At 39.9% G+C, this 25,534-nt stretch overlaps 1 long non-coding RNA gene and 3 gene segments (V, D, J or C); 2 read left to right on the top strand and 2 right to left on the bottom strand.

Moving 5' to 3' along the window:
* Positions 1 to 1,434: 1,434 nt before the first annotated feature.
* On the bottom strand, positions 1,435 to 2,003 carry LOC117535074. The segment is given in 2 exon segments: positions 1,435 to 1,769; positions 1,862 to 2,003. Coding segments are annotated over 2 exon segments (393 nt in total).
* Positions 2,004 to 2,052: 49 nt separating this feature from the next.
* Positions 2,053 to 4,579, top strand: LOC117535078. The segment is given in 3 exon segments: positions 2,053 to 2,158; positions 2,470 to 2,595; positions 4,024 to 4,579. A coding segment is annotated over 1 exon segment (315 nt).
* Positions 4,580 to 18,925: 14,346 nt separating this feature from the next.
* Positions 18,926 to 19,955, bottom strand: LOC117535068. The segment is given in 2 exon segments: positions 18,926 to 19,721; positions 19,814 to 19,955. Coding segments are annotated over 2 exon segments (414 nt in total).
* Positions 19,842 to 21,829, top strand: LOC117535079. Its single transcript, XR_004567365.1, has 3 exons — positions 19,842 to 20,132; positions 20,444 to 20,569; positions 21,698 to 21,829. It is a non-coding gene; the product is annotated as an uncharacterized LOC117535079 (long non-coding RNA).
* Positions 21,830 to 25,534: the final 3,705 nt, after the last annotated feature.

Below are 25,534 nucleotides of genomic sequence, written 5' to 3' on the forward strand. Positions count from 1 at the left end.
GGTAAAAGAGGATTTGAAGGATACTCCCAAAATAAAAGTTTAAAAAGCAGTATATTTTAAAAAGTATAAATGTCAAAAACAAGAAAAGTGTCCTGAAGGAGCTGAACATTTTAATATTTGAATGGTCTCTAGCTGAAAGTATGCTGAAGTAGTTAGACGGTGAAATCTGGTTGAAATAATCAATCAATCAACAACTTTATTAATCCTGCAAGGGGCAATTGGTTGTGAGCAGTTTATGTCATGTACACAGGCAGGAACATACAGGAAGAAAGCACAATAATAAGATGCGGAAGAATAAAGATTTGAAGAACAATAGTTGAACAGCATTTGTACTAATAAGTATGTTGAATAGTAGACTGTGTGTGGCTTCGCCAGTCACACAGAATTACATTATTGCACATCATGTGAACAACACCTTGTTCTTTTTCCTTTCTTAATTCTGTGAGCCATGTTCATGCTCAACTCTGACTGCATTTTACACATGTTTGCACACATGTCTGCACAGCCCTCCACTTTAAATATAATGTACTGTAGTTTGCCATATATTGTCACATATTCATTGTCCTAAGTATTTTAGTTTTTTAGCTTTTAAGGTCCTTTAAATTTAAATGTGTCGTAAATACTTCTTAATATTATCTTTATATTTTTTACCTACTATGGCAACTTATTTTCTTAGATTGTTTATGTTCGTACCACCAGACACCAAAGCTAATTCCTTGTATGTGTCAAAGTATCTGGTAATAAACTTGATTGTGATTGTGATGTACGTCTGCTCGTCCTAAAGCCTCTGCTTTGCACTGGTGGTCTCAGGGGGGGTCAGGGGTCAAATCATGTTCAAACTCAACGTCTCTTGGATGTTCCTGCTGTTTTTGGTTTCAATAATGGAACAAAAAAACATTTCAGGAAACTTCAATGAAACTGGTTTTTAGAAAACCTGAAGTTTTTAACTAAGATGTGAATTTGAGGTTAACTAATGGATAAGTTCATTGATTGATGTGAATAAGAGGGTTTTAATCAGCCACCGTTTAACATTTTAAAGACTTCATTAGATTGATCTTTGTCATTTTGAATCAGGATCTTTATAATAATGATGAAATAATAACTCCAGAGAGGCCAGAGATGCTCCTGCTGTGAAGCACACCGAGTGGAGACATGTGGGGAAAAGCTAAAGAGCGTTTGTTGTTTTAATTCGGGGAAGCAGAGATCACAATAAGGTTTGTGTGTAATGCTGCTTTTACATATAATGTGTTTTTAACTGGGTTTAATCTCAATGAGTAGTAAGATTATGTATATTTAAGATTAAGAAGTGAATAGTGCTGGGTGGGTTCCTGTCAGCTCTGAGTTCAGTGGGCTGTGTCAGTCTCTTCCTCTTCAGCAGCTGCAGGTGGTTCCTGCTGTAACAGCTCAGAGTCTCTGCAGTCTGACTGAGGGAGGTTTTTGTACGACGACAAATCACTGTGTGAACACGTAACCACCATGGTGACTCTGACAGTAATAAACTGCTGCATCTTCAGCCTTCAGTCCAGTGATGGTCATAGAGAAGTCAGAGCCGCTTCCACTGCCACTAAACCGAGGTTCTGTTCCTGATTCACATGTGCTCACATATCTTATCAGGAGCTTTGGAGGCTGTCCAGATTTCTGTTGATACCAGAACATACAATTATTACTGTGAACATTTTTGTTGGTTTTACAGGTGAGAGTGACGGTGGATCCTGGAGCAGACGTCTCGACTGCAGGCTGAGTCACAGTCACAGTCTGACCGCTGCATCCTGCACACAGAAACAGATCATTGATTTCTCAGCAGAAAGAAAGGAGAGGAAAGGCAGCACATGATGTTTGAAATGTTGCTGAGTGAATGAACCTGTGAAACAGCAGCAGGCCAGCGTCCAGATGAGGATGGTGATGAGAGTCATGGTGCTTTCTGCTGACTGACACATGTGAGTCCTGCAGTGTTGAACTCACAGGACTATAAACCTTCTCAGTTCACTGGAGGATCAGCTGACCATGCAAAGCCTCCTCTCTATGGAAATGATGTCTCTGCTCTCAGCACACTGAAGGCAACGTGGGACACGGATTTACACCGTCTATCATCTGAATGGAAGAACATATTTATATCAGGAGTGGAGATGAGGATTTGAGTTTGTGTCCACTGTGGTTGGTATGATATGTCTGTTTGTCTGACATTAACATACATACAGAGATTCACTGTAGATCAATAACATGTTTCAGTTCTGTTTCAAATACATTTGTTAATAACTATTATTGAAAAGCCTCGTGTTCATTTAACCGTGTAGAAACTAATATAAAACTGACAAAGTTAGTTGTGTAGAAGACTGTAATGGTTTCTCTGCCAGGTGTAGAAAAGTGATGAGAAATGACATAAATCATCTTAATTCTTCCAGAGATGTAATCCATATCTTTAGAAAAGCTTTGTTGATTTAAAAACTGTATATGTGTCTCTGTTATCAGTGAGATCAGGGAGCTTTCTCAGTGATACATGCTTGCTGACAGTGCAGGAGGTTTTTGTACGGCCACTCAATGAGTTTGTATCACTGTGGTGGACTTTTGGTGGAGGAACCAAACTCATCGTTCACTGTAAGTACCAGAGATTTGTATTTTCTAACACAGAAAACATTACATTTACTTTTACATCAGAATTTGATAAATCAAGAAATTATTTTGGATAATTTACATTATGTTGATATTTTTTAAATCTATAAAGCTTGGCTGAAGAATTGAATAACATTAAGCGAAGTTAGTTTTATTGTAATATTAAAGAAGATGTTACGGTGAATTATATGTACGTTTTACTTTTATTTTTTAATAAGATATAAAAACATTTTTAGCTCACATTTGACCAAAGAACAGCTGCTCTGTCATAACATCTAATTGTGATTTACTTTTTAATTGTTATACATTTTAGTATTCAACAAGTGTTTCATATAAAATCTGCTGAGGATCCGTTAAAACACATTAAAGTGTGTTTTTGTACGTTCAGAGTCGCTGCAGGGTGCGTTCACAGTCCGTTAGTTTAAAAGAGTTCAAAGGAAGTGAAACAAACAGATGACAAAGTCTTCAACTGTATGAGATGTTACTTTTTGTTTTTCTGAACAGTAAAGGATTTCAGAGATTAGTTATTCATTCTGAAACATTGTAAAGCAGAGATAAAGCTTTTCATATAATGATCATTACATGAACACCTTCATTACGTTGCTTACTTTCATGTAACTCTTCAGGAGTTTTGATGAGTGCCAAAGAAGAAGATTCATTATTTTAAATGCCAGAATGATATAAAGTATCACCGTTTGATTTTATGAATGAAACCCTCGTGTTCTCCCATGCCTCAGCTCCTCTTGTGATCACAGCTCATGCTCACAGCTGACCCCCACTTTCTCTGTCCTGTACCTTCAATGTATAATTCTTGTTCTGATGAGAGCTACAGAATAACACTCTGACTCCAAACGTCAAGTTTAACATTTTATTTTATTTATTAAACCCTCATTTCCTTCCTCGTTCTGTTTGTTCTGGAACTATTTGAATGTTTTTTAAATGTTTTATTGTTTTATGTCCTACATATTTGTATGTTGCATTGTTGGAGGAACCTTGGGCTTTTCATTGCCTTATCTACATCGCCTATGTGCTATATGTGCAATATGTGCAATATGTGCAATATATACCTGGCTGCTAAATCCTCATAACTGTTACAGGAGGTATATTTTGTAAATTGTGTAACTTTTTATTTAATTTTGTATTATATTATAACTTTTTTTTACTTGAATACTTTTGTATGCATGCTTCTACGTAACATGAAGCTGTCTCTGGCTCTTTTCTGCTGTAACAGCGTGAATGTCCCCTCTGAGGGACTACTAAAGGTATTCTGACTCTGGTTCTGATTCACTGCAGCTACTGTGCATATGACAGTAAAGCCTCTGAATGTTTGAATGTGTCCTGTATGGACTCTGTCTCACAGCGTCTGTCCCTCAGTGGAAGTTCATCTGCTCCTTGTGTCTCTCTCCCCTGCAGCGGGCTCCATGCTCAGGCCCTCCGTCTCTCTGCTGGCCCCCTCCTCCTCTGAGCAGCTCTCTGGGGGCTCGCTCACGCTGGCCTGCCTGCTGACCGGCTACTCTCCTCAGGGAGCCGTGGTGAGCTGGGAGGTGGACGGCACACAGGTGACAGAGGGGGTCCTGAGCAGCTCGGAGGAGGAGAAGAGCGGACGCTACAGCAGCAGCAGCAGCCTGAGCCTGAGCCAGGAGAGCTGGATGTCAGGAGAGCTGTACTCCTGCAAGGTCCTCCATCATGCCCACAGCCAGACCCAGTCCCTCCACAGGAGCCAGTGTGGGGGCTAGAGGGGCCGCTGGAGCCCAGGAGAACACATGCTGCTCTGATCATCAGGAGCTTTAATGTTTGTAGAGGAAAGTGAAGCTTTGTGTGGCCGAGAACAACACTGCTGTAAAGTGTTGGACAGCAGCAACTTAGAGAGTGATGTGTGAAGCTCAGCAGAGATGAGAGTGTGCTTAGTAACTGTCTTGTTGATGATTCAGGATGTTCCTAATAAAGCTTTCTCTGATAAATAACATGATGAAGTGTTTGGTGTTTTATTTAAAGTAGTGAGACATTAAAAGGTTTTATAACATTCTGCACTTCTATCAGCAGAACAAGATAAAGCTTTGGATATTTATTTTTTAATTGGCAATGAAATTGACCTGGTGGTGAAGGAAAGTTACTACACTGTTTTAACGTGATTAAGAATTTGATCCTAATGTGAACTTGATTTTTAGTGAGGCAGAAAGTTTATGGCTCATAAATAAGATCAGCCTTTAATCTGAGCTGAGAGTAGATATTTAGACTTTTAAGAATTGATTTTTCAACATAGTGTTAATATGGAGTTAGTGTTTGGTGAAGTTCCTGTCAGCTCAATGTTCAGGGTGACAATAATATAGTTTAAACAGGGTGTTGAAGAGTGTCTGAGAGTGTGTTTCAGCTTTATTTGGATTCATGGTGGTTCTGCTTGATGACTCTTGTGTTCACTGGACCAGTTCTCCTCCTCTCAGTCTCTTCACCTCTGCAGCTGCAGCAGGACGCTTTACTTCAGACTGAAGGAGGTTTTTGTACGGCTCTAAATCACTGTGTGAACACGCCACCACCATGAGCACCGAGACAATAGTAATCTCCTGCATCAACATCCTTAACGTTACTGATGGTTAAAGTGTACTGAGCACCAGATCTAGTACCACTGAATCTAGGCTCAGTTCCAGAGAACAGAGTTGATGCTTTGTATATAAGAAGTTTAGGAGCCTGTCCAGGTTTCTGAAGATACCAACTGAGATCAGCACCAATATTAGAGCTCCCTGTAGCGCTGATGGTCACAGTCCCTCCAGCACTAACAGACTTGGATGAGTCAGTCTGAGTCAGGAAATTGTTGGCAGAAGACTCTGAAATGAGAAGTGAAATGTTAGATAACCAACAACATGGAGCAGCAGTTTAAATGATAATAGAAAGAGTTAAAGACAAAGCACATTGGATGCAAACATGAAAAGCAAAGACACACATTGAACCACACATACATTACTCCTATCATTTCAGATGATACATTTTCAAAGTCTCTCACCCTGACACAGAAAGCCCAACATGACAAGCAGAGTTACTGACAACATGATCTCCAGTTCTCAGGATGAGTGCAGGAACACGGTTCAGACTCTACGTGACTCAAGCCCTTAAAACTGTGAGGAGCAGTGAAGCATTACAATCATGCAAATGACATGTCACACGTCACACAGACACCTGTCCTTGAGAAACCAAAATGCAGTTGAGGTGAGTTTTAGTCAAGGTTTAACATCTCTTGAACATCATTTGGTCATTCAGAGTCACTCTGAAATGTGAGGGTAATGCTCTTCTAGGTACGTTCTTTTCTTTGCAAACATCTTTCCTTGTTTCCACTTCTTTCTGAAGTATCTCATGAACAGTTTAACAGTTCCCCCGCTGGCAAATCGATCTACATTGAACTCAATATCCACTGAGTGTTTGATTCACTAGGATGTCCCTTCTTGTTATCAAATCCACTGAATAGAGACACAGCATGCCATGCAACAGAGAGACATCTAATATCTAACAGGTCTGTCAAGACTGGATGATTTTAACTCAATGAGGGGCCACATAGAGAAACACATACAAAGGGCTGGGCCACTCACTAGAGGTGAGGTATTTTGCCTCATAAATTAAGTTATAAGTTAAATCAATCAAATGTAAATGATGTTTGTTACCTGAATATGATTTAAGTAAAAAAGCGCACAGCTCTCCATAGGGTTTCATTTATTTTGTTATAAAAAGTGTTGGCAGCTCATTCCTTAAAACAGAAGCCTCAGATTGCTTAAGATAAGGGGAAATATGAAGTATATATTTCAAGCTTGTTATGCAAATAAGTTATTGGGCTTTTTTTTATCAACTAAGATTTGTTAGGAAATGTTTTCAACTTAAATGTATTTGAAAAGTGGGTTTATTGCCACATGAATACTACTATGTAATATATGTCAACATATATATTGAAGAAGTATATTATAAGACAAGATGAAGTTTCAGGTGTGGGCCATATTCCATTATACTTTTAGAATTCGATGAGGGTCAATTAAAAATGTACAAGACACCCCTGATCTATGCATTTAATGTATTGCCTGGTTAATAAATGTGCAACACAGTACTAGTCACATAGTGTCACACTGTAGATCCTGTTTTACATTAATCTCTCATTAAAGATGGCCTTTTTTTCTTAGTGACTATGTATATAATTGAACATCTGTATTAGGAAAGGGGAACATTTGAGTTTCACTTCCCCTCTGACTGGGGCTCATGTAGTTTCTGTGCGTCTGTGCCGGTGGTGAGTATCAGAACCTCAGGTCAGGTCACAGCTCAGCACTCTGTACGCTGTTTCATACGAGGGAGGTTCTTGTATGACTCTATGAGGCCGACATTAGCTCCCATACAGCAGTCACTTCATGCATCTTCAGCTCTTGGTGGTGGGAGTGACTTTCATTTCAAATCCACTTCAGCTTCGAGACAGAGAAATAAAACATAGCTACTGAATGCAAACTATTTTATATGAAGAACAGTTTGAACATTAAACTAAACTAACCCTATTTATGTAAAGGCTGGTTAATGCACTCCCTGTAGACTCAAATCGGTATCTCACCCTGGATGTAGACTACCAGTACCAGCAGTAAAACCAGCAATAACCTTATTTAAAAACTGGATAATTGTGCATCAAGGCCAACAAATCTTCTCTTAGAGTTGTCTGTGTTACATCTGCATGAAAAACAACAACAATGCTGCCCTCTTGAGTCGAAATAGGAGTATGTAAAGACATTTGAATCTTTCACATCATGCACAGAATCTGAGATACAGTGACATAAAAGTCCCTTCTTCATCGGAGCAAAGTTCTCTTGTGAGTCTTTATCGCTTTGCAGTCGCCCTGTATAACAATCTAGAGTCTGTCTGGGTCTCTTTGTAGTTGTTTTGCCTCTTTATGAAGTAATTTAGCACTTCTTTGTGGCGTCATGCCTCTTTCTCATCATTTTGCATTTCTTTGTGGACTTGTTGCGTCTATTTTCTCCTCTCTCTTTGGTCATTCTGTCTCTAACTTGCATTGTGCATCTCTTTCCATGGTTTTATAACAAATTGTTTTGATTTATTTAACCTTAATTTAACCAGATGAAAACATTGAGACAAATCTCATTTACAATGCTGACCTGGCCAAGAAGGCAGCAACGTTACATGTTCTTACACATAACACAAACATATAAAATACAGAGAACACAACAAAAGACGAAAAGCAGTCACTTCATTGTGCACATTTGGGACAGTAAGAAAGGTACACTACTTATTACTGTAAGAGCAGCTGGTGGTAAGGACCTCAGACACCTTCAATTTAAAACAGGCTATAGGGACAAGAGCCATCAGTTTGAGGCTTGATTGAAGGTCATTCCAAGACCAAGGACCATAATAAAAAAGACTCCTTTTTCCAGCCTCAGTCCACACGGCAGGAACCTGGAACCGTATCCAGGCACTGGGTCTGAGGTTGTAAGAGTCACAAACTGGAGCAAATCTGGCACATATATACAGTGGAAGCTTACCTAAAATGGCTTTATACAATAATAAAAACCAATGCTGCATCCTACCCATACTAAGTGAGGACCATCCAGTTAGGCTATACAGTGTGCAATGATGAGTCCTATAGGGTGCATTTGATATGTATTGCAGTGCAGCATGGTAGAGTGGGTCATGTTTGGCCAAAACAGTGGGACAGGCAAATCTATAGATTGTATCACTGTAGTCACGCTGAGACAGGAATAAGCAACCTTTTACGGGAAGATGTTGAAAAACAACGTTTAAGTCTGTAAAGGAAGCCAAGAGTGAATTTCAATTTCTTAGTTAGAACTTCAATGTGGTGTTTAAAGTTTAGATTTCTGTCCAACTAAAAGCCCAGATATTTGTATGTATCAACAAACTCAACAGAGACAACAGCAAGGGTGTCAATGGAGAGGCAAGAGGACGCTGACTTGGGAGCAAAAAGCATTGATTTGGTTTTATTACCGTTCAATAGCAGTTTAGAATCAAGAAGCGCATGCTGCAGCGTGATAATAATTCCTTACATTTATTATAGTGCTTTATCAATGACTCAAAGCGCTTTACATATACACACATTACACATATATGATACATGCAATGGTCAGATACTGTGGACAATACCCACATGAGCAAGTTCAGGTGAAGTGTCTTGCCCAAGGACACACCGGCTTTACAGAAGCAGCAGCGGCGGGTTTCACCCCTTGATCTGATGATCATTGCACAGCGCACTGCGCCACACCGTCCATCTTCACGCCTCGAAGACATCGAGGCGCTTTTACAGGTACACATTGGTATTATAGATGTTCTGTGGACAATACCCACAGGAGCAAATCCGGGTGAAGTGTCTTGCCCAAGGACACAACGGCCTGACGCAGTGGCGGCAGGAGCTGGTTTCGAACTGGAGTTCCCCAACACTCCCCCTTGATCTGATGATCGGATGCAAAGACCACTGCGCCACCCGTCCTAACAATACAATCAGATTTTAAATTGGAAACGGCCATATCCAGAGAAGGAGCACATGAGTATACAATAGTGCCATCAGCATAAATATGATAGAGAAAATTGCATCTGATTACAAATATTGTTTACGTATAATAAAAAGAGCAAGGGCCCCAAATTAGAGCCCTGTGGAACTCCCTTCTCCAAGGTGAAAGGCTCAGAGACAGTACTACCCCACCTGACGCATTGAGTACGGTCGGTTAGATCATTCTGAAACCAGCAAATGGCGTTATGACCGAAACGAGACACCAACATAACATTAGACAGAAGATGAAAAACCTTCAGGTTCAGGTTCTTTATTTGTACCCGTAGGTAGATTTTGTTTGCAGAAAAAAGGACAAGGGATCCATCCTGACACACTCTAAAAACAAACACAAACAACAGACATATCTATAATAAAAGGATAAATAACAAATACACCCTGCTCCGTCAAATCTCAAAATATTTCAAAAACATTTAATAAGAAAAATACAAGTACAAACTCTAGTACAAACATGGACATTCAAAATTCAAAATTAAATACATAAATTGGCATCTGTGTGACACTCCTATGATGTGTTAATTTGTGCAATAGCTGCTGGGATAAAACTGTTTTTATACCGCTTCGGTCTACTCTTTGGGACAAGTAACCTCCGGCCCAAAGGAAGAAGCTTAAATTCTGAGTGCAGAGGGTGGGAGTCATCGTCTAATATGGAGCTGGATAACCGCTGTAACTGCCTGAGGTACAGGGTCTCCAGGTTTAGCTGTGGCTCACCAATCAGTCTGCTGGACCACTTGATGATCTGACTCAGAGAGTTTCTGCTCTTTAAAGTCAGGTTACCAAACCATGACATGAATGAAAAAGACAGAATCGACTTGATAAAAGCACGATAAAATATGATCATTGTAAGGGAAACTTCTGTGTAGCAATGCAGTGGGAGTCACCGACTCAGGAAAGAGACACGGGAAGAGCAGGAGCTTTGATGTCAAACACTGATGGTTTATTTAGGAGGTTCGGCCGGAGGATTCACATCACAAGTCACAGCAGCCATGGTCTGACTGCACGGGAGAGTTGCCACGTCAATTCTGAAGAACTCTTCCCCAGACTAGTGTTGCACGGTGTACCGATACTTGAAAGGTACCGCGATACCCTGCCGTTAAAAACGGTACGATTCCTCCGTTTCATTAGTGTCGGTACTTTAAGAATGACGGGGACAAGTACTCCGGTGCAGTGCTGGAATTGGGCCGGTACTCACCGGTACGTAGTACCGGCACTTCTGGTTCTGACCCATGGAGTACCGGCACTTCTTGCTCAGTACCGGCATGCTGGCGGTACTCCGGTACTCATGCACCGTGCCAGTACTCAACACTCTCCCGCCGTTCGTATTATACATCCATATACATATATATACAGCCGCCCGGTACTCAGTAGATGCGTCATGAGGTGCCGAACGGACATTCTCATCGCTCTAACCGCTGGAGTTTCACAGCGGCTGTCAGCTGTTTACTCCTGTCATTCAAACAGAACGTGCTGGAGAGGGGGCGGGGCTTATCTTCTCCATGTAAATACTGTGGTGGAAACGACTATGTCAAAATTAACCTATTTGACCGTGATTTAATAGTAATACACGTTTCAAAATAATAATAATAATAATAATAATGCCGAAGTAACAACATACTGAAAACTGTTAGTAAAACCATGTTTTAATGCTTTACAATTTACATACCTAGATGCACGTGTGTTGTGTTTATGCAGTGCAACTCCCACCCAGTGGGTGGCTATGTAGAGTGATAGAACAGAGCAGGCACGCCCCCGAGAGAAGGAAAGCAAGTCACGTCACAAATTAGCATTTCTAAAATGTTAGCGTGGATTAATAAAAGTGCAAAAAGACAGCGGTTGTCGCCGGAAGAAACTTCAAATACAGAGAATGCTGTGCCTGTGTTGGAAATTGTGTCTGATGGGGAGCTTTCTTTGGTTGATCCTCCTGCTCCAAGTTCTAGTGCATTAGCATTATCACTAGCTCCGCCGCCTCCTCCAGAGCCTCTAACGTTAGCTGCTGCTGGCTCAACTGCCACCACCAACACCGGGCAAAGCGATGCACCTGACTGCTGGACAACGGACCAGGTGCAATATTTTGCAAGACCAATGCATGGCTCCTTCTTAAAGATAAGAAGCTAGGATGTCGGATATGCAGAGATGTCAAATCTTTGGGAATACACACTGGACAAGGACTGAAACTGTCAACTGAATGGGGTGAGTGTGCATGTGTCTCATTTCGGTGTTGACAAGGGCAAACAACAAGCTAGCCTGAGAAAAAAAATCAAAGAACATAAAGAATCACAAGCCCATGTAAAAGCTGCTGACATCCTTACATCTGCTTCACGTGAAACTATTCAACATCAAGTGCAGTCTATGCATAAATCTGAATTAGACACCACTATCAGAGTTTTTCGAACGGCATATAAAATTGGCAAACATAGCCGGCCATTCACAGACATGCCAATTGATTTGAATGTACAGAAACTGAATGGGCTGAACGTGGGCAGGGTTTTGCACTCCAATAAAACCTGTGGCGAAATCATCGACCACATAGCTCATGAGCTGAAGAAAAAAATGGCAAAAGACATTACAGAAAACCAAAGAAAACTCTGTGTTTTGGTCGATGAATCTACCACTATTAGTGGTAAAACGGTGCTTGTTGTGTGTCTACGCTCAGCATTAGCTGATGCTGAGCCCGAAACGTTTTTTTGGGAGCTGATCGAGTTGGATGGAACAACGGCTGATGACATCACAAAGGCGTTAATGGAGTGTCTTGGAAGAGATTTTAACGAGGACTTTTTAGGTCAGTGTTTCGTTTCTTTTGCATGTGATGGGGCTTCAGTCATGCTAGGGAAGAGAACAGGCGTTGCTACCCAGTTGTGTAGTACATTCCCAAGCCTGTTTGTGTGGCACTGCTCCAATCATCGTCTAGAGCTGGCAGTTGGGGATGTGGTCAAGGAGGTCTCAGGGCTCAATCATTTCCAGATCTTTTTTGACAAACTCTATTCCTTGTTCCATGCCTCCCCCAAAAATCAGAGGCAGTTAGCGCAGTGTGCGCAAGCAGTCGGACAGCGTCTCCTGGTGATAGGGCGTGTTTTGTCCATCCGCTGGGTGGCTTCAAGTGAAAGGAGCGTCAGAGCAGTCTGGGGAAACTACCGAGTGCTTCATGATCACTTCACAAATGCTGCAAACGACACGAGCAGGGATTCCAGAGACAGAGCAAAGTACAAGGGCCTGGATGATGTGCTCACATCTGCAACGTTTGTCAGCAATCTGGGACTGATGTACGATGCGCTCACAGAGCTCAGCGACCTCTCTCGGCAACTCCAAAAAAGAGAGATGACACTGCCTACAGCAGATAGGCTCTTAACTCGAGAAATACGAGTTTTTGAATCCATGGTCACCATGCCTGGCCCACACATGACTACAGTTCATACAGCTCTAGCTGAGAAGTCCTTCAAGGGTGTTGCCCTGCGTGAGAATGGCAGGCTTGTACAGATTCATGCAGGTCAGTTTTTCCGCAGTATGGTAGAGAATCTGAGACACAGAATGACTTCCACAACTTCCTCTCATGTCAGCACAAGAGAAATCCCATTACATGGCCGGGAGGCCCGGGACAATCAGCTAATCCAGGACATGAAAGTTATCCATCCTGGAAGTTGGCCTGAAGAGGAGTTAGACGTACAGTATGGGGACGTAGAGGTGCTACGTTTGTGCGAAGTGCTGAAAGTGGACAGAAGAGAGACTGTTCAGGGCTTTCGCGAATACAAGGAAACCAGGGCATCCCGTACACCTGCTGCCATGGAGCCTCTACTGAAAGCAGTCCGAACCATCGCTGTCTCCACTAGTGAGTGTGAGCGGGCATTCAGCTGCATGAACGATATCCTTACTGCAAAAAGGAATGCTCTCTCTGTCAGCCGACTGTCCAGCCTGGTTTTCATTAAATGTAATGGACCATCACTAGGACAGTTCAATCCGGAACAGTATGTGAGGTCCTGGCTGGCAAAGGGAAGGAGAAGTGCTGATGAAAGAGCCTGTCCAGCTCCAGCCCCTGATACTGATGTCCCCAAGGCCTTCTGGAGCCTTTTCTAACAATATGAAGTATATTGCAAAGCAGCTCACCCAGTGAGAAGACTTTTGGCATAATGTGCCGATTTGTACAGATCCTGGAGATAGAAGGACTTCAGACCAACCAGGGAGTTATCTGATCAGCTTGGTGTTCAATGTAACTCTTTACCATGGCTCAGACTTTGTTACTTGCAGTTACAGTTTCTCATTTTAGATTGTGCAAATGTTGCATTTGTTTTTACATGTTCTTTGTTCATGCTCTTTATCATTTTTCTGAGTTGGAAAGTTAGATTGCATCATAGTTTACTTTATACATATTTGTATTCTTCAGTGGTGAAGTATATTGCAAAGCAGCTCAGCCATGTGAGAAGACTTTTGGCACTTTTTCGTTTTTCGTTTTCTGAGTTGGAAAGTTAGATTGCATTCAAAATGTACAGAAATACTTAATTTTGTTAAAGCTTTTTATAAAAAATGCTTCTGACCAGAGCTTTGTTTCCTTGTCATTAATGTTGAACACCACCAGAGGGGCTCTCACCTGAAAGGTCTCTGCTTCATGTGTCTTCAGCAGAAGATCTAGACTTTGATTGCTATATTTTCAGTTAATATTGACCTTACTGAGCTTTAGCCATATCCGCTGCCTATCATAAAAAATGTTAAGTACAGTGAACCTTTCTAAAATATACAGTAGTAAAGAGACAAACCCACCAGCATTATAGTAGCCAAATTCTTGTTTGTGGGCTGTATATATAAAATTGACTTGAAAAAGTTGCTGATTTTAGAGTACTGGCACCTTTTTCATTCCAATTCAAGCACTGCTCCGGTGAGAAAGCGCCGTTTTAATAAGAGCCGTGAGTGTTCAGCGCTCTGCTTCCACTCCCTGCGTGCACTGCAGCCGTGCCTGCGGCCAGACCCATGTATTTAGCTAGTTCAGAGAGAATAATCAACATTGTGCATAACAAGATAGAATCATAACACCTCTATCAGCTGACTCCAACAGGCAGGAACAGGGAGACAGAACACTGAGAGCACAGCAGCCAAGGTTACAGGTGCGTGTGCTCAGTCAGGACAGTTTGAACTGATAAACTGGGTCAAAGTCATGGACCTTGGAAAATATTTCCCCAACAATCATCATGGTTTTGTCAATGTTAAATAGGACAGTTTCCTAAGACAGTACAAACACTGGTGCCCCCCTTTTCACACAGCTTCACATTTTGGATCAGAGCTCAATTTTGAGTCAATAATTGTCCCCAGATATTTGTATGATTGCACTAATTCTACTTTCTGATTCGCGATTGTTAAGACTTCATGTATGTGGGGATGTCTTCTAAACTCAATGATCATATCCTTGGTTTTGCTTATGTTCAGTTGTAGATAGGACTCCTCACACCACCTGACAAAGTCGTCAAAGACAGGGCCGTGGCTGGTCTCATTGTCCTGGAGCCCACTAACAATTACAGAGTCATCTGTATACTTTAAAATAGTCCTATTTTCCCACCTACTTTGACACATATTAGTGTTAAGTATAAATAATAGTGGCGAAAGGATACATCCTTGTGGGGTAGCCAGTGGAGGAGCTGACTTGATCAGATAAGGTCCCATTCACGCACACTCTTTGTGTCCTATTGGTTAAAAAATCAAGAATCAAGTCCATAAGATTATTGCTTATTTCAAATTGTTCTAGAAGTCTGCCAATTAAAATATGAGGTTTCCATATTATCCTTCTCCGATAAGATGGAAAAAACAAGCACCAGTGTGATTTTGGTGACAGTACGACTATCTTGGAGATAGTTATAGTGGGGGTGCCAAACCAGGCAGCTGCACCACCCTCAGCACTCTAAGTGAGGATGTCACGCACTCTAGCCCTGAAGAGTCCATCCCATAGACAACCATTATATAAAACTTAAACGTTGATGAGTTAGAAACTCTAAAAGATATCAAAAAGCTGAATACAAATGTGATAACTGAATGTTTTGTGACCGTTTCAAAGTAGGAATGAAGTCTGTAGCTGAAAGTCTGCTGAAGGAGCAGCATTTTAAACACGGTGTAGGTAAAAGAGGATTTGAAGGATACTCCCATTGGGTTACATTGTAAAAATAAAAGTTTAAAAAGCAGTATATTTTAAAAAGTATAAATGTCAAAAACAAGAAAAGTCATAGCACACATGTCCTGAAGGAGCTGGACATTTTAATATTTGAATGGTCTCTAGCTGAAAGTATGCTGAAGTAGTTAGACGGTGAAATCTGGTTGAAATAATCAATCAATCAACAAATGTATTGATCCCTCAAGGGGCAATTGGTTGTGAGCAGTTTATGTCATGTACACAGGCAGGAACATACAGGAAGAAAGCACAATAATAAGATGCGGAAGAATTAAGATTTGAAGAACAATAGTTGAACAGCATTCACACTAATAAGTATGTTGAATAGTAGACTGTGTGTGGCTTCGCCAGTCACACAGAATTACATTATTGCACATCATGTGAACAACACCTTGTTCTTTCTTCTTTCTTAATTCTGTGAGCCATGTTCATGCTCAACTCTGACTGCATTTTACACATGTTTGCACACAGGTCTGCACAGCCCTCCACTTTAAATATAATGTACTTAGTGCTGGGCGATTTTTTCGGTTTTCACGATTAATTTGCATTTTTACTTTCCTACGGTTTGTGAAATGGCTGAACCGAAAAATCGCGATTTAAAAACATTTCTAGACTCCGCCGATTTGTTTTGCTTTAAGGGACTACCGTAGTAGCTTACTCTCTCACTTTCCAGAACGCGCACAAAACTCAGCCACATTGCCTGTGACTACCCGATCTGCAGCTCTGCCCGATCTGCTGTTGTTATGCTGTGTTTGTTGTTCGTTGTTGAGCATAACAGAGGACTCAGACATTGTACATTAAATATATAACTAAACACGCCTTTTCTCCTCCTTATCTCTTTCATGACTTTTCATTTAATATGGTTTTGAACGCTGTAATCAATACTCCAAAAAAATACAGGAAATACCTCACGGCTGGTATCATTTCCGGTAGTCCCGGATGTTGTCTCATGCTACCCACGTCTGTAAACAAACGTATTCAAATAAACTGTACCTTCATTTAATATTCAGCAATAATAATATCTCGACGTCTATAGTTGTAGTGTTGAAATCAGTAGGTTTCGGTGTGCAACACTCCGTGTCATATCGCTACTACGCTCGTTGACCACAACATATTACTAGACCGACTGGAAAACTGGGTGGGACTTTCGGAAACAGTTCTAAATTGGTTTGAATCCTACTTAAAGGACAGAAACAACTTTGTTTCTATAGGTAAATACACATCTGAGTTGACAAATATGACATGTGTGGTACCTCAAGGCTCCATCTTGGGGCCTCTTCTCTTTAACATCTACATGCTACCACTGGCTCAGATAATGAAAAACAACAAAATAAGTTACCATAGCTATGCAGATGACACACACATTTACGTAACAATTTCACCAGGAGACTATGCTCCAATTCAAACACTGAGTAAGTGCATTGAACAAATCAATGACTGGATGTGTCAGAACTTTCTCCAATTAAACAAAGATAAAACTGAGGTAATGGTTTTTGGAGCCAAGTCAGAACGTATAAAAGTTAGCGCTGAGCTTCAGTGTGCAATGTTCAAAACAACAGATAAAGCCAGAAATCTAGGTGTAGTCATGGACTCTGACCTGAGTTTCAACAGTCACATTAAAACAGTTACTATATCAGCCTACTATCACCTAAAGAATATATCTAGGATTAAAAGACTAATGTCACAGCAGGATTTGGAAAAACTTGTCCATGCTTTTATCTTCAGTAGACTCGACTACTGCAATGGTGTCTTCACAGGTCTCACTAAAAAATCTATTAGGAAGCTGCAGCTGATTCAGAACGCCGCTGCTCGAGTCCTCACTAACACTAAGAAAGTGGATCACATCACTCCTGTTCTGAAGTCTTTACACTGGCTTCCTGTGTGTCAAAGAATAGATTTCAAAATACTGCTGCTGGTTTATAAAGCACTGAATGGTTTAGGCCCAAAATACATTTCTGACCTCCTGCTAAATGATGAACCATCCAGATCTCTCAGGTCTTCAGGGACTGGTCAGCTTTCTGTCCCCAGAGTCAGAACTAAACATGGAGAAGCAGCGTTCAGTTATTATGCTCCAATTATCTGGAACAAACTCCCAGAAACCTGCAGGTCCGCTGCAACTCTGAATACTTTTAAATCCAGGCTGAAGACTTTTCTTTTTGTCGCTGCTTTTAATTGAACTATTCATATCTTAGACTGCACTGTAACTTTTATCCATGTATTATTTCTTTTAATGTTTATTTTATTAGCTTTTCTTTTTAATGACTGATTTTAAATGCCATTTTCTTAATGTTTTTCATTTTTTGTAAAGCACTTTGAATAGCCTTGTGTTGAAAAGTGCTATATAAATAAACTTGCCTTGCCTTGCCTTGCCTTACTAAATTCACCTCTATAGTAAATGGTATATTAGCCACATGCTAAATGCTAACCGGAGATGAAGGATTTTCAGAATAAAAGCTTAACAACTGGTTGTGCACGAGAACTTCTGTTTTTTCAGTATAAAACAGCATTTAAACTGACGGTATGTTTGAGGTACTTTATGCCATCAAAAACATTGATTTTAATTTCTAACACTGTGCGCATGTGTAGAGCTGCAGATCGGGTAGTCACAGAGCCTACTTACTACAATCACATTCACCGCGCCACCGACAGACGTACCATAAAAATGTCCACGAACACAGATGAAGAAGAACTGATTCCTAAAAAAGGTGCTACTTCAGTTGTATGGAAGTGGTTCGGGTACAAGCGGTCATACATAGAACAAACAACTGTTCTGTGTAAGGTCTGTAGAAAGACAACTTCCTAGAAAGTTAAAGGGATGTTATTTTGTTATTTGAGTTTTTTCAGGGATGGCCTACAAGAGATATTTTTTTCAGTTTGATTTAAAAAAAATCTTTGCACATTAATGACAGCCAAGTGCCGTGGTGCTGTTTTAATTTTTTTTATTATTCTTGAACAACTGATTTGTTCACATAGGCCTAGACTACTTGGTAATCTCATTTATTTGTATTGTGTTAATAAAGAAAATATGTATTTAAATTTTGCCTTGGTCTGGTTTGTTTAGAAAAAAACAGAAAAAATCGAGGTTTAAATCGAAAATTGTCCATTAGTTAGAAAAAAAATCGAGATTTTATTTTTAGGCCAAATCGCCAAGCCCTAAATGTAATGTAGTTTTCCATATATTGTCACATATTCATTGTCCTAAGTATTTTTGTTTTTTAGCTTTTAAGGTCTTTTAAATTCAAATGTGTCGTAAATACTTATTTATATTGTCTTTATATTTTTTACCTACTATGGCAAGTTATTTTCTTAGATTGTTTATGTTCGTACCACCAGACACCAAAGCTAATTCCTTGTATGTGTCAAAGTATCTGGTAATAAACTTGATTGTGATTGTGATGTACGTCTGCTCGTCCTAAAGCATCTGCTTTGCACTGGTGGTCTCAGGGGGGGTCAGGGGTCAAATCATGTTCACACTCAACGTCTCTTGGATGTTCCTGCTGTTTTTGGTTTCAATAATGGAACAAAAAACATTTCAGGAAACTTCTATTAAACTGGTTTTTAGAAAACCTGAAGTTTTTAACCAAGATGTGAATTTGAGGTTAACTAATGGATACGTTCATTGATTGATGTGAATAAGAGGGTTTTAATCAGCCACCGTTTAACATTTTAAAGACTTCATTAGATTGATCTGTCATTTGTAATCAGGATCTTTATAATAATGATGAAATAATAACTCCAGAGAGGCCAGAGATGCTCCTGCTGTGAAGCACACCGAGTGGAGACATGTGGGGAAAAGCTAAAGAGAGTTTGTTGTTTTAATTCGGGGAAGCAGAGATCACAATAAGGTTTGTGTAATGCTGCTTTTACATATAATGTGTTTTGAACTGGGTTTAATCTCATTAATCCTTTAACATGTGTATATTTAAGAATAAGAAGTGAATAGTGCTGGGTGGGTTCCTGTCAGCTCTGAGTTCAGTGGGCTGTGTCAGTCTCTTCCTCTTCAGCAGCTGCAGGTGGTTCCTGCTGTAACAGCTCAGAGTCTCTGCAGTCTGACTGAGGGAGGTTTTTGTACGACTACAAATCACTGTGTGAACACGTAACCACTGTTTATGTAGTGGTGACTCTGACAGTAATAAACTGCTGCATCTTCAGCCTTCAGTCCAGTGATGGTCATAGAGAAGTCAGAGCCGCTTCCACTGCCACTAAACCGAGGTTCTGTTCCTGATACAAGTGTGCTCACATATTTTATCAGGAGCTTTGGAGACTGTCCAGATTTCTGTTGATACCAGGACATACAATCACTACTACTGCAGTAGGGATAAACATCTGTGCTGGCTTTACAGGTGAGAGTGACGGTGGATCCTGGAGCAGACGTCTCGACTGCAGGCTGAGTCACAGTCACAGTCTGACCGCTGCATCCTGCACACAGAAACAGATCATTGATTTCTCAGCAGAAAGAAAGGAGAGGAAAGGCAGCACATGATGTTTGAAATGTTGCTGAGTGAATGAACCTGTGAAACAGCAGCAGGCCAGCGTCCAGATGAGGATGGTGATGAGAGTCATGGTGCTTTCTGCTGACTGACACATGTGAGTCCTGCAGTGTTGAACTCACAGGACTATAAACCTTCTCAGTTCACTGGAGGATCAGCTGACCATGCAAAGCCTCCTCTCTATGGAAATGATGTCTCTGCTCTCAGCACACTGAAGGCAACGTGGGACACGAAACCAGGAGGAACACTGTCTGGATTTACACCGTCTATCATCTGAATGGAAGAACATATTTATATCAGGAGTGGAGATGAGGATTTGAGTTTGTGTCCACTGTGGTTGGTATGATATGTCTGTTTGTCTGACATTAACATACATACAGAGATTCACTGTAGATCAATAACATGTTTCAGTTCTGTTTCAAATACATTTGTTAATAACTATTATTGAAAAGCCTCGTGTTCATTTAACCGTGTAGAAACTAATATAAAACTGACAAAGTTAGTTGTGTAGAAGACTGTAATGGTTTCTCTGCCAGGTGTAGAAAAGTGATGAGAAATGACATAAATCATCTTAATTCTTCCAGAGATGTAATCCATATCTTTAGAAAAGCTTTGTTGATTTAAAAACTGTATATGTGTCTCTGTTATCAGTGAGATCAGGGAGCTTTCTCAGTGATACATGCTTGCTGACAGTGCAGGAGGTTTTTGTACGGCCACTCAATGAGTTTGTATCACTGTGGTGGACTTTTGGTGGAGGAACCAAACTCATCGTTGACTGTAAGTACCAGAGATTTGTATTTTATACAACTATTAGCAAATATATAACTTTTATTAATTATTAAATGAGACTCAAGTTAAAAAAAACTTAGATTCCATTTTTATATTTTTGTATTAAGCTCCTCTTGTAATCTGAAAGGAACCTTTGCAGACTTCTATATCAATTGTTCGTTTCGTACAAATACATTTTTTAAAGCAAATAACTTGTTTATTTTCTATATTATATTTTATTATCATAACAACTTTATACTAAATGTTTTTATTTATTAAAATGTGTTAACGCGTGACGTCTCCGCCACATTCAGTTTTACATTTGTAGTTCACAATATTGTATTTATTTACATTATTTATCTATTGTCTTTTAAAATATCAACTATTTAGTTGAATTCAAGTTAAATACGGATTCATTTAAACTTGTGATTGTATCAGTTAATGCAGCTTGTCGTCGTGTTCACGGTTCATTGATTTGACATGCAGTGAAAAGGAAGTGAAAGAGACAGATGATAAATGTTTGAACTGTTTTCACTTGAGACGTTCAGCTCTGTCAGTTTAAAGAACATCATCACACATGTGAAGATATTCAATCATTATTATCAATGAATCTTTAGCTTGCACACTTTACACAAAGTCAGTCATTCACACTTGAATCATGGGGGTCTGATCCTGAGTGATTTATGAGAGTAACAGCAGCACAACTTATTCTGTTATATTTGATGAAATATAAGGATTCAAGGATTCAAGGCTTTTCTTGTCATGTGTCCATAGCTACAGTGCAGATACTTCAATGAGCATCTTAGGTCACAGGCTCCTCCAACAGAGCAGCACAATAGCACAGATACAATAGAGCAAGGAGAGTCTAGATACAAGTAATTGGAATATGATATATTAGATAAATAATGTGTAAGTTGCAAACAGATGAATGTTATGGATGTTCTTTTAAAAGACGTACAACACTCAAATGTAAATAAAAAAAGGCAGTGATACCAATGTTTCCACAGAGGTGACTGGTATCGTAAAGAACTGACACAAGGATTTGACAGCAGCAAAATGACAACATAAAAAAGGACCTTATAATCAAGTGTTCACTCTAATGTCTCCCTTTTCCTCCCCCCTCCCTCCCTGCTCCAGTGGGTGTGCAGCAGCCCACCCTGAGCGTCCTCCCCCCCTCCAGAGAGGAGCTGCAGCAGGGCAGTGCCACCGTGGTGTGTCTGGCCAGCGGGGGCTTCCCCTCCGCCTGGAAGCTGGGCTGGAAGCTGGGGGGCAGCAGCAGCTCCTCAGGGGGGTCCCACAGCCCGGAGGTCCTGGGGAGCGACGGCCGCTACAGCTGGAGCAGCACCCTGAGCCTCTCTGCAGAGAGCTGGAGGGGGGCGGGCTCAGTGAGCTGTGAGGCCAGTCTGAGTGGACAGAGCCCTGTCACTCAAAGCCTGGACCCTGCCCGCTGCTCGGAGTAGAGCATCACTTCCTGTCTGGAGAGGAAGCAGCTTCTTTGCTAGAGATCTTCATGAAGACACACATCTCCTCTGCTCACATGTTGCTGCTGTCTCTGCTCAGTTGTTAGTGTTGCTCTCTAATCCTCACTTCCTGCATATTCTCCTGTTTGTTCATCAGCTCACAATTCAACTGGATTTCATTTGTTTCACTCCAACAGAAACTCATCATTCATCTCAAATGTGGCGTGAGCTTTAAACCATCATTAAATAAAAATGTTGATTAAAATGAGACCGTGCCTTTGTACTTCTTTAATTCATATGTTCATTGTGAGAAAGATGTATTAATACCTTCAGCATGAAACCTCGTATTATATTAATATAATTTATGACTGTGGGACAATTTCTTTTATTTATTTGTATTCTTTTATTCTACTAAATTCATACAAAAAATAATTATAATTCATACTCACAAAGATGAACAACATTAGTAGAAGCGGGAGGGCTGAAGCTTATGGGAAGTAGCCCTCCTGTGAATCATCCTAATATAACATTGGCATTATTGCGTCAAAAACATATAGAAATGAAGGAGTACAAAGAAATAAAGAAAACTAAAGAAAACTGGAGAAAAAAAAAGTTAGGGTAAGAAAATAATAAATGCATATGTATAATAAAAAAGGGTCATTTTCTGCACATGTCAGTAGCAGTTTCAACTTCAATTTTTGAAAATACTATATATAAATATATACATATGTACACATGTACTTGGCAAATGAATAATGATAATAATAATATATGCATATAAACATTATGAACACTTATTTTCAAGTGACTTTTTTTACATTCATTTGTTCACACATACACAAAATATACAGATGTTCAAGTGTATAAGTACACAAATGCACTCATATATACCAATACAAATATTGCAAGGCAATTTCCAGGGCTGAAATAATAATTGAACCCCATAACGATGAAAATAAATAAGAAGGAACAACAAAATGTAAAGTAATGTAGACCATATTAAATAAATACACAAACTGAAGGTATTAGTTCTAAAGAAATAATAATAATAAAAAGATAAAAAGGATTCCGGGAATAGAATATTTGAATTTAGTTTTGAATTGTTGATGACAAGTGATACTTGAAAGGTCTGGGTGAAGTCCATTGCACGTTCTAACTCCGTTTATGGATCAGCTGTGATTTGATGGTTGTTCTGCAGGGCTTGCTACACAACCAGTCAGGATGCCTAGCTGGGTATTTCCTGACTGTGGTTTGGAACTGCTTTTGAATGTTAGGAGGCATTTTGTTATGGAAAATGTTGTGCATAATCAGTACTGTTTTAAGCTTTACTAAGTCAACACATTTTAATAGATTGAGTCTTTTAAATACTCAATCTATTCAAATACACAGTGGAGTGTAAACAACAACATTGTGTGTTTACAGTACTTCAAATGATTTAAATTGTGTTGCGTATGTTTGGACTGCGGTAATATCATTAATTGTTTTGTAGAGCCATTCATAAAGTTACTGTTAAATATATGTTGATATCAGTGGCTATAGTTCAACATGAATCTAACTTTCCCAGCTCACTCATAAAGAGACTGAATTTAATGACAATAATATAGTTTAAACAGGGTGTTGAAGAGTGTCTGTGAGTGTGTTTCAGCTTTATTTGGATCCATGGTGGTTCTGCTTGATGACTCTTGTGTTCACTGGACCAGTTCTCCTCCTCTCAGTCTCTTCACCTGCAGCTGCAGCAGGACGTTTTACTTCAGACTGAAGGAGGTTTTTGTACGGCTCTAAATCACTGTGTGAACGTGCCATCACCATGTTCACCCAGACAATAGTAATCTCCTGCATCAACATCCTTAACGTTACTGATGGTTAAAGTGTACTGAGCACCAGATCTAGTACCACTGAATCTAGGCTCAGTTCCAGAGAACAGAGTTGATGATGAGTATATAAGAGGTTTAGGAGCCTGTCCAGGTTTCTGAAGATACCAACTGAGCTCAGCACCAATATCTGAGCTCCCTGTAGCGCTGATGGTCACAGTCCCTCCAGCACTAACAGACTTGGATGCGTCAGTCTGAGTTAGGAACTTGTTGGCAGAAGACTCTGAAATGAGAAGTGAAATGTTAGATAACCAACAACATGGAGCAGCAGTTTAAATGATAATAGAAAGAGTTAAAGACAAAGCACATTGGATGCAAACATGAAAAGAAAAGACACACATTGAACCACACATACATTACTCCTATCATTTCAGATGATACATTTTCAAAGTCTCTCACCCTGACACAGAAAGCCCAACATGACAAGCAGAGTTACTGACAACATGATCTCCAGTTCTCAGGATGAGTGCAGGAACACGGTTCAGACTCTACGTGACTCAAGACCTTAAAACTGTGAGGAGCAGTGAAGCATTACAATCATGCAAATGACATGTCACACGTCAAACAGACACCTGTCCTTGAGAAACCAAAATGCAGTTGAGGTGAGTTTTAGTTACGGTTTAACATCTCTTGAACATCATTTGGTCATTCAGAGTCACTCTGAAATGTGAGGGTAATGCTCTTCTAGGTACGTTCTTTTCTTTGCAAACATCTTTCCTTGTTTCCACTTCTTTCTGAAGTATCTCATGAACAGTTTAACAGTTCCCCCGCTGGCAGATCGATCTACATTGAACTCAATATCCACTGAGTGTTTGATTCTCTAGGATGTCCCTTCTTGTTATCAAATCCACTGAAAAGAGACACAGCATGCCATGCAACAGAGAGACATCTAATATCTAACAGGTCTGTCAAGACTGGATGATTTTACCTCAATGAGGGGCCACATAGAGAAACACATACAAAGGGCTGGGCCACTCACTAGAGGTGAGGTATTTTGCCTCATAAATTAAGTTATAAGTTAAATCAATCAAATGTAAATGATGTTTGTTACCTGAATATGATTTAAGTAAAAAAGCTCACAGCTCTCCATAGGGTTTCATTTATTTTGTTGTAAAAAGTGTTGGCAGCTCATCCCTTAAAACAGGAGCCTCAGATTGCTTAAGATAAGGGGAAATATGAAGTATATATTTCAAGCTTGTTATGCAAATAACTTATTGGGCTTTTTTTCATCAACTAAGATTTGTTAGAAAATGTTTTCAATTTAAATGTATTTGAAAAGTGGGTTTATTGCCACATGAATACTACTATGTAATATAAGTCAACATATATATTTAAGAAGTATATTATAAGACAAGATGAAGTTTCAGGTGTGGGCCATATTCCATTATACTTTTGAATCGGCAAATAAAAAATGTACAAGACACCCCTGATCTATGCATTGTATTGTATTGCCTGGTTAATAAATGTGCAACACAGTACTAGTCACATAGTGTCACACTGTAGACCCTGTTTTACATTAATCTCTCATTAGAGATGGCCTTTTTTTCTTAGTGACTATGTATATAATTGAACATCTGTATTAGGAAAGGGGAACATTTGAGTTTCACTTCCCCTCTGACTGGGGCTCATGTAGTTTCTGTACG

Source organism: Gymnodraco acuticeps, unplaced genomic scaffold (genome assembly GCF_902827175.1).
Source record: "Gymnodraco acuticeps unplaced genomic scaffold, fGymAcu1.1, whole genome shotgun sequence".
In the NCBI taxonomy this organism is placed as follows: Eukaryota; Metazoa; Chordata; class Actinopteri; order Perciformes; family Bathydraconidae; genus Gymnodraco; species Gymnodraco acuticeps.